The 9,904-nt window shown below is 31.1% G+C and overlaps 1 protein-coding gene across 1 annotated transcript; it reads right to left on the reverse strand.

The window, feature by feature from the left end:
- Window positions 1–2,107: 2,107 nt before the first annotated feature.
- On the reverse strand, window positions 2,108–4,423 carry LOC105771258 (cytochrome P450 714C2). Its single transcript, XM_012592676.2, has 5 exons — window positions 3,968–4,423; window positions 3,607–3,833; window positions 3,273–3,520; window positions 2,830–3,181; window positions 2,108–2,756 (listed from the first exon to the last, which is right to left on the reverse strand). Exons 1-5 carry the CDS (start codon window positions 4,251–4,253, stop codon window positions 2,331–2,333), a joined length of 1,539 nt encoding a protein of 512 aa, XP_012448130.1. The 5' UTR covers window positions 4,254–4,423; the 3' UTR covers window positions 2,108–2,330.
- Between the last annotated feature and the right edge of the window lie 5,481 nt (window positions 4,424–9,904).

A 9,904-nucleotide genomic window follows, 5' to 3' on the forward strand; every position in this document is an offset into this window, starting at 1 on the left:
CAAAAAATGATTCACCTTTTTTATTATGTATGTAAATGACCTGAAATAAATATCAAAAGCTGGTGGAGCCAAAGAAAAATTGGCACCACCAACTTGTTATGTCAACCAATCATTAGCTCTTAGAATAAATATCAGTATTTCTAAATATTTCAAAGGCCTAAAAATAAATAATAGTGGTGGAGCCATAGAAAATGGCACCACCACTTTAATATGTCAGAATTTTTTTTTTAAAGTGATTGTTTTTTTTTTATAATTTAAAATTAAAGTTAATATTTTATTTGGTGAAACTATAGTAAATGGCGCCACCACTATCAAAAAATTTTTAAATTTAAAAGTAAAATTATGTTGGCTAAGGGTGGGTTTGGATGGGCGGTGTGTTTAGTTCCGGTGAGGTTAAAAACAGCGGTGGCGGTGAGATTAGGTACTGTAGCGGTGAGATTGGATACTGTAGCGGTGAGATTAGAAACAGCGGTGGAGTGTGTGTTTCGATTCAAACGCAGCTGTAGCGGTGAGGTGAAAATAGAAAATGACTTTTAAGGACATTAGATTAAAAATGATATATAATAGAAGTTTTAAAATTATTTAACAATTACAAAATTAATAAATAATTACAAATAATTACAATTATATTTATTTTAATAATAAATAATTAAAATAAATTAAAACTAGAGAAAATTCAAAAATATCAAAATATTTTACAGATTATATTCATAATAAAATATCAAAATATTTTAAATATACAATAAAATATTTTAAATTATATTCATAATAAAATATCAAAATATTTTACAGATTATATTTGAATCAAATAATAAAATATAAATTAAATTGTATTTATACTAAATTTATAAATAAAAATTATAATTTTATTGTAAATTAAATCATATTAAATAATGACATTTTAAACTTATGTTATCTGTTTTAAATAAAATAAATAATAAAGGAAGAATTGGAGGGGTAAAATAATAATTACTCTTATTTTTGGACTTCCAAATCAGTCCACTGAAGCTTTTAACTCCAGCCAATATTTTGGGTTACAGTGAGGTGAAAAATGCTTACTGGTGTGCTTCCCAAACACCCCAAATAGAGCTGCGTTTCAGTTCAAATTTTTTTTACTCTTTAACTGGTGATCCAAAGGAGCCCTAAGTTGGCAATGATTTAATCTTTGGAAGCTTCTTCTTCTTCTTTGACCCTTTTCTTCCTCTATTCTCACAAACTATACTACAAAACTCAAAAAGTAAAAAGTAAAAAATAAAATGGATAGTACAAAATCAAATAAACAGCCTCGACCCAAGTACAAAATCAAATCCTCTAAAGAAACAAAAACAAAAACAAAAAAAAAAAAAACCCTTTTTTATAAAAGGGTCGAAATTAAATTTAAAATTTTAATAACCTATATCTTTATAATTTTTAAAAGATTAAATCAAATTTTTATCTTTTTTAGGGAATAAAATGTAATTTTATCTTTACTAATTTAAAATTTTAAAAGGGTCTAAATAATCACTTTTCAAATTTAGGGGGTCGGGGCCCCTACCATCCCCTCTAGATACGCCATTGCACAAATTTTAATGTATTTGGAATTAGCGAATTTTAAGATCTCTTTTAATTTCTTTAATTAGTTACAGTCTTTAGATAACTTGTTTCTCTCATTCTTTTAGTTGCTACTTCATTTTTTGTGCTTCTTTTAAAGAAATGATTTAGTTTTATATTTTATCACTTTTTGGGATGAGAGTACCGAGAGCGGTAGGTTGGACCAATGAGCTCATTGTTTTGTATTAAAAAATTCTAATAACGGTGACGCCATTCTTTATGACTTCACCAAATGAAATATTAATTTTAGTTTTAAATTAAAAAAATAATCACTTTAAAAAAAAACTTTGACACATTAAATGGGTGGCGCCCATTCTCTATGGCTCCACCACTATTATTTATTTTTAGGCCCTTGAAATATTTAAAAATATTGATATTTTTTTAGTATTTATACAGTTAGCGCCAAATAAGTTGATTCCACCTAAAAGATTGATTTTTTTATTCTAACAACCAATGATTAGTTGACATAGCAGTTGGTAGTGCCAATATTTTTTGCTCTACTAGATTTTACTATTCTTCTTAGGTGATTTCAATACATACTAAAAAAAGTAGTGAATTATTTTTATAATTAATTAAAATTTTTGAGTTAAAATCCTAAAATTTGCTGTCTTGCTCAAGAAAGCAAATTGTTTCATGACAGTATGGAATCTCTTAAAAAGGAAGTAAAATCCTCTTTTTATTTTCCTAATTGTGGCAGTGTAGTTTATTGTCAACATCATTGATAGGAACAAGGAGCGTGCTCATATCTTTCGGATAAGGAGATTTACACCAAATTCAGGCTTAATCAGCAAAGCGTATTGAGGGGAGTGGCGATAGGTTGGAGACATGGTGAGGTTGAAGTTGGACAGTATGACTGCAAACAACACCTGAAGTTGAGTCATAGCAAGACTCTGTCCAGGACACACTCGAGCCCCTAAACCGAAAGGAATGTAAGCTTGATTACTTTTGCATGCTTTTGAAATACCATCAGCAAACCTCTCGGGATTGAACTTTTCTGAATCAGCTCCCCAGAAGTTAGGGTTGGTGTGCAGTTCTAGCATCCCTAACCAAATATTAACCCCTTTTGGGATTTCAACGTCACCCAATTTCAGATTTGTCAAGGCTTGCCTCGAAACAAATGCTGTTGCTGGATAAAGCCGTAGCACCTCAAGAACCACCATTTTTAACTGCAATAAAAGAGAGAAATTTTGGGTTTGAATTCAGAATTTCTCATGGGAATTGACAGGCATGATTACGTACCGCTTTCATCTTGTGAAGCACATCGAAACTCAGCACCCCACCCTTACATAGTTCTGAAACCTCACCACGAATACGGGTTTGCCATTCGGGATGTGAAGCCAATAACATTAGACCCCATAATGCGGAAACTGCAGTAATCTCGGAGGCAGGGATGCAGACATCCTTGCAGTTGTCGACTATGAACTGATCAGCTGTTATAGATGGCCCAATATCACCTTTTGAACCTTCAATCATCACTTGCAACAAGTCTTTAGAAGCGGTCTCATTGTGCTTCTTTACTATCTCCATAATCTTCGAATGAATCTCCTTCTGAAGCCTCCAAATCTCTCTATTCTTTTTAGTGGGAAGATATCTAATATGTTGGGGGATAATGAATCGGATTGCCCATTAGAAATGATATTTTATTACTCAAATTCCAATTGATACAGGAAAAAAAAAAAAACCTGTAGAAAGGGATGCCGCTAAGTGTTGTGGGTGTGCTCATGGCATTGATGAGATCTAGAGATTTTGGAAATATTTCCATGCCCATTTGCCACTCATCTCCGAACACCACATTCGAAATGACATAAGAAGTGAATCTTCTTACATAGTCATCGACTCTGATGTCTGCAGTTCCACCATTAGCTTCAATTAGATTCCCCCATGATTTCACCAATTCCCCAACGGACTCCACGATTAGCTCTACCCTATCCTACATACAATGAGTGGATAATATCTTTGTATAAACAAAAAATAAAATAAAAGAAACGAAACCGTTGAACTTTAATTAACATGTACCTTGACCTTGTCCATAAAAAGATAGGGGGCAATAGTTTTTCTCTGATGGTACCAAACTGAGCCATTTGTGGTGATAAGGCCCTTCCCCAGCAAAGCTCCTCGATCTTTTTGTAGGTAATCAGGTTTCCCCGTATCCAACGACGTGAAACAGTTGATTTCTCTGACGAGATAAGTGTCAGCTACATACATGAACTGCGACCTCCCAAGTGCAAACAAGAACGACTGACCTGTGTGATTCAAATGCCAGAATCTTGTTTACTAAGCGGATAATTCATTGCATAGTAGAAGAAATAGGGTTCAAATAACCCCTGCCTCTTATTCATTGTGAAAAATATGAAGAAGGTTTGAGGTTGTCTAGTACCGAATTGTTTAGTCCACTGCATAAAATAAGGGAACAGAAGCATCAAACGATGATGTGAGGACAAGGGGTCCTCCGCCTGCAGTTTTTCCGCAGAGGAAAGCATCCGCTTCATTTCAGGAACGTTGCCCAAAAGGAAGACGGGTAAGGGACCTTCGATCCCTTGCCTTCGGAGATTCAGTCGACGATTCTCTCCATTGAGCCACAGAACATCAAAGAGAGAGACAGTGAAGCTCCATAAAGCAAAGACGGAAAACATAGTGGCAATTATAGAAATGTAGATATCCATCGGGGCTGGCTGATTGGCCTTCCAAGTACCAATGCTTGCAACTTATTTATACGCATTACGAGGTTTACAAGCAGACCAGACTCGTTCGCTTGATCGTAATAATTTGGCCTAGCTTAACCGGTCGAAGGTTTACTCAATTTTAAAATTTGTGGCTATCATCTGCATTTTAATAGGATTATAGTACGTAAAGTGTAATTATATGATGATTTTTAAACTTTTCATATACATATATAGAAATAAAAAAAGATAAATTAGAATTGACATCTCTAATGTCATGTCAATGATAATATAACATTAAAATTGAGATATAAATGGAATATAATGAAATAAAACTACTTTGAGGTTCCATATGAAATAAGGCATGAAACAAAGCTATTATGAAGAAGTTTTGAGGGTTACGAATGAAACTTTGAATTCATATTGGTCATGGGTTGAGACGCTCATTACTTACTCTTTTTCTAATATTAATATTAAAAATTCTATTATATATGTATGTGTAGAAACCACATCTTTAAAACAAAGTTTAAAACATAAATGTTTTTTTTCTTTTGAATTAAAAGTGAGCAACTTTTATTGAAAAGAGGGAAAACAATCTTCCTAGATAATGAAGAAAAGAAAAAAAAAACTAACCATCATAAAACCATGGATACTATCTAGACCTGTCTATGGGCCGCCCGGCCCGGCCCGACAGCCCGTCCAAAATATGAGAGGGTTCGGGTAAAAATATAGGCCCGAAATATGGGCTTGGAAAAAAAACGAGGCCCGTTTAGAAAACGGGCTGGGCCTCGGGCAAAATTTTTTAGCCCGGGCCTGGCCCGGCCCGAAAATATATTAAATATATATTTTTTATTTTTAAAATATAATAGTTATAGTTTTATATTAAGTTTTAAGTTTAACTTCTGTTTCCTTTACTTTCACTTCCCCCGACAAAGGCTTCGAAAATCCCTAACCTGTGCCTTCCTCCCTTTTTTTTCCCATTTCCAAAATCAAGTAGTTTGCTGGTCCTCCACCGAATCACCGATCCACCTCCACTGTCAAGACCTCCACCGTCAAGACCTCCACCGATCTACCTCCGGTCCTCCACCCAATTCCAGAGTCAAGCATTTAGGGGTTTGTTTATTCCCGAATCGCCAACAAATTCGTTTTTAAGGTAAGCCATTTCTCCCCTAGTGGATTAAAACAAAAATATATCAATAATAAAACTTTAGTTGAGTGATAAATTTAATGTTTTAGTAATCCAAATGGTGCGGTTTCAAATCCCAGCACATGCACGTAACAAAAAAAAGGCTATCAAAGAAACTCTATCACTTATATACATGCAAATAACACATAAAATATGTACAATATTGAGATGAAAAAACATATAATAAATATTGAGATGTATGGTTTGAAACTAATTAATTATAATAACACATGAAATATGTACAATATTGAAATGAAAAAGAATCAAAATAAAGCTTTGGTTTAATAGTAAATTTATGATTTTATTAGAGTGGACTCAAATCCAACCACATATATATTTTTATTTTTTTAAAATAAAAAATAAAAAATCCTTAAATAATATAATTTATTTTAATTATAAAAGAAGATTTTCACAATTTAATTCATAGTAGAAACTTAAATAATACTATAAATATAATAAAAAAATAAATTAAATATGTGTCTAATATCAATTCTAAATTATTTACTGAAATAATATTAAAATTTTGAGAGAGGAGAGAAAATTTGATTTATAAAAAACCGATTTTTCCTTTTTTAACGTCGGTCATTTTATCCGGATCGGATCAAATCAGCTGGAACGTGCAGATAGAAACCGATTTTCCACTATTTTAACATCAACCAAATATTGCAAAAATCAATCACCTTCCGGTCTGAGTATATTGATTTTAACATCAGATCAAATCAGATATTCGATTTTCAGTTTTTGTAGATTAGATCAAATTGCATCACGACAGTTACACGCAAGGGTTAAAATCTACCACAAGTCTTGAACTTTTTGTAAGTTTAAAATTTAGTCCTTATGTTTTTTTTTTATAAATTTAATCTATTTACTTTTTAGATTTTAAAATATATGTTCAACTGCTAACATTGTTATAATTATTTTGTTAAATTTAAGTTCATTATAACATTATTTTTCTAGTTACATTGATTGTAAATGAGTTTTTTTTATACATCAAAATGTCACACTAATAAATTTAACGGAAAAATTAACAATGTTAATAAATTGACTTAAATTTTAAAATTTAAAAGTAGAGAAATTAAATTTCTAAAAATAAAAGTACAAAGATTAAATTCCAAATTTTATGAGAAGTTTAAAACCTATAACATATTTTAACCAGAAATATACTATACATATTTTAACAAAATAAAGAAAAACCATGCACGATATGTGTTTTCTTTAACCTCCTCAACACTATCAACTCAGTCAATGGCTCGTCATATATCATCAATAATAACCAAATTCAAGGAATCACCATATGTCAATTTAGCAATTTTATCTGCTACTCCATTCACCTCACCAAGAATGTATTAAACAAAGCTTGAATATTGTTTTAAAAAATAAGAATTTCAAATAATATAAATTTATTTTTCATAGAATTAGGTTACATCGAACCAAGATGACATTGCATCAACTCAACATCCTTGGAGAAAAAAAAAATAAGGGTAAACTACATTGGTAGTAACTAAACTATTAGTATTTATTTTTCGTCACTCAACTATGAAAAGTTACAAAATAATTATTCACCTAGTCGGATTTTTCTTTTTTGGTCACTCAACTATTCGAAGTTTTCCTTTTTGCTCACCACCCGTTAAATTACTAATGGAAAAAATAACTCGAAAACTTTTAAAATTGACATAATAACAACTTTAACCTTCAATATTTATAATCATTTCAATTTAGTATTGATTCCAAAAAAAAAAAAAAAACACAATCATCAACATTTGCACATTGTGTAATTTAGTTTTTTTTATTTACAATTTTACATTTTATTTGTGACATCAAAGGTTAATTTTAAAATAGTGAGAAAATATAAAAATTATTATATTAGATTTGTTTGGTGTTTTCATTTTTGACATATTTCTAGTCAATTTTAATCAATAAATTATTAATAGAATTGCATTACACCGAGTGTATCACCCCTTACCCGTATTCAATACCAGAATAGGGTACGAGGCATTACCAAAACACATGCACTTGTAAACGTATTTAACCGAGTTATAAAATTTCATCTAAATTAAAACTTTCAAAATAATTAACATGCTCCTATAACTTTTCACAGTATATCCTCAAAATGTTATAATCATAATAATTAGGGCTTACGAGATCCGATACATACTCATGCAATTCAATGCTTCATTTCCATTTCCTTCAATTCGCACTCATGCTCACGATTTAGATCATATCACTAGCAATTTCCATTTAATTCACGTACAATTCAATGACATCAAGTTCAACACTAATACGTATTTACCATTTAACTCAATGTTTATTGATTATACCATTCAATAACACATTTATGAAATTCTCAATTTTTCAATGAAAATATCACTTTAGCTTGAATAACAACATCGTCCTGATATAAATACACTACCACTTATCCATTTACTTTAATTCTTTTGGGCCCATTTGTCACTTACCATCCTTAATCAAATTAGGGAACGATTACGGAAAATTGAGTGCTTCACTTTCACTTTGCCATAGTATAACTATGGTCTTACGTATGATCACTTATCACTTGTCCCTGATCAGATAAGTGTAGCTAGGCTACCACTTATCACTTTGTCACTTGATCAGATAAGTGTAGCTAAGGCTACCACTTATCACATTCTCACTTGATCAGATAAGTGTAGCTAAGGCTAACACTTATCACTTTGTCACTTGATCAGATAAGTATAGCACTTATCACTTTTTCACTTGATCAGATAAGTGTAGCTAAAGCTACCACTTATCACTTTGTCTCTTGATCAGATAAGTGTAGCACTTATCACTTTTTCACTTGATCAGATAAGTGTAGCTAAAGCTACCACTTATCACTTTATCTCTTGATTAGAAGTACTCAAATCTGGCATTCCGCTTAATTTGATCATTTATTCGATTTTTCACATTATTATTTTATTCTCATTTCAAAAATGAATACATTTCATCATACATTGTATAATTCATGAAATTAACATTTAATCATTAAATTTCAGCCATATGAACTTATCATTTCATTATCTTTCCACACTTGTTTCTATGCACATCACACAAGATATAAGCATATCATTCAACCATAGTTGCAAGCTAGTGTATTTAAACATAACTCTTTTTGGAACTAACCACACGATAAACCATTTCAATGCATAACTTATAAATTTAACGTGGCATAATCTAGCCACTACTTGGCCAAAGTCTAAGCATATACACCAAATATGTTAGCCAAATACACGTATAGCATAAGCATTATAAGCATGGATGAGCACAACATTTATTCATGTATCAGGCTTACCAACATGTGTTAATTCATAAACCATTCATGACATTATTTCATGCCAAATCATATACCGAATATACCATACACACATACTATGAAACTTTTATTTCACACATGAGCTTAAACCATGACCAATAATGCACAAATATAAACATAATTTCTATTTCATCGTTTATCAATTAAAATCAAGCATATGACCAATTATACACAAATCATTCATATATTTCCCAATTCTCCTCCTCCTCCTCTCCATTTCACATCCTTAATATGTATAACACACTTAAACAACATTAGCTATAATTTCACAATTCACTCACATGTATATTCAAAACCGTTTATCCGAGTCAGAATCACTAAATTATTTTTATCCGGAGCTACAGAGCTCCAAATTAAGATCCGTTAATTTTACCTGAAACTAAACTCACATATCTTCATACCATAAAATTTTCAGAATTTTTGGTTCAGCCAAATAGTACAGTTTATTCTTTAAAGTTCCCCTGTTTACTGTCTAATAGTTCCGACCACTCTTCACTAAAAATTAATTATCTCATTGTACAGAATTCAGATGATGTTTTCATTTGTTTCTTATAAAAATAGACTCATTAAGGATTATAACCATATAAACTATAACTCATAATCATTTTTGTACAATTTTTAATGATTTTCCAAAGTCAGAACAGGGGAACCCGAATTCATTCTGATCTTGTCTCACAAAATCTATTATATCTCACGATTTAAAATTCCATTGCTCACACCGTTTCTTTTATAAGAAACTAGACTAAATAAGATTTAGTTTCATATTTTATTCATCCTCTAATTCAATCTCTACAATTTTTGGTGATTTTTCAAAGTTACACTACTGCTGCTGTCCAAAACTGCTTTAGTGCAAAATGTTGATTTCCATTTTGCCCCAAATTTCACAGTTTATACAATTCGGTCCTTTCTCAATTAACCCCTCAATTAATCTAATTTTCTCAATTAATACTTTACCTAGACATTATAAGTTATTACACAACTATTAAAATTCAGAATTTCCACATATAACTCTATCTTCAAACTCTTTTACTATTAGGTCCCAAACATTCACTTTCTATTCAATGCTTTCAATAAAATCAGCATATGAACAATTTAAAGCTCTAATTTCATTATAAATCATCATATAATTCCAGCACATAT

The sequence above is a fragment of the Gossypium raimondii genome, chromosome 5, assembly GCF_025698545.1.
Source record: "Gossypium raimondii isolate GPD5lz chromosome 5, ASM2569854v1, whole genome shotgun sequence".
Taxonomy (NCBI): Eukaryota; Viridiplantae; Streptophyta; class Magnoliopsida; order Malvales; family Malvaceae; genus Gossypium; species Gossypium raimondii.

Excerpts from the sequence above, each read along its gene's own strand:
- LOC105771258 (XM_012592676.2), bottom strand. The coding sequence starts at position 4,253 with ATGGATATCTACATTTCTATAATTGCCACTATGTTTTCCGTCTTTGCT. Across the intron at positions 3,834-3,967 it reads GCAGTGGACTAAACAATTCG|GTCAGTCGTTCTTGTTTGCA; the intron begins GTACTAGACAAC and ends TGAATCACACAG. Across the intron at positions 2,757-2,829 it reads TGCTTCACAAGATGAAAGCG|TTAAAAATGGTGGTTCTTGA; the intron begins GTACGTAATCAT and ends CTTTTATTGCAG.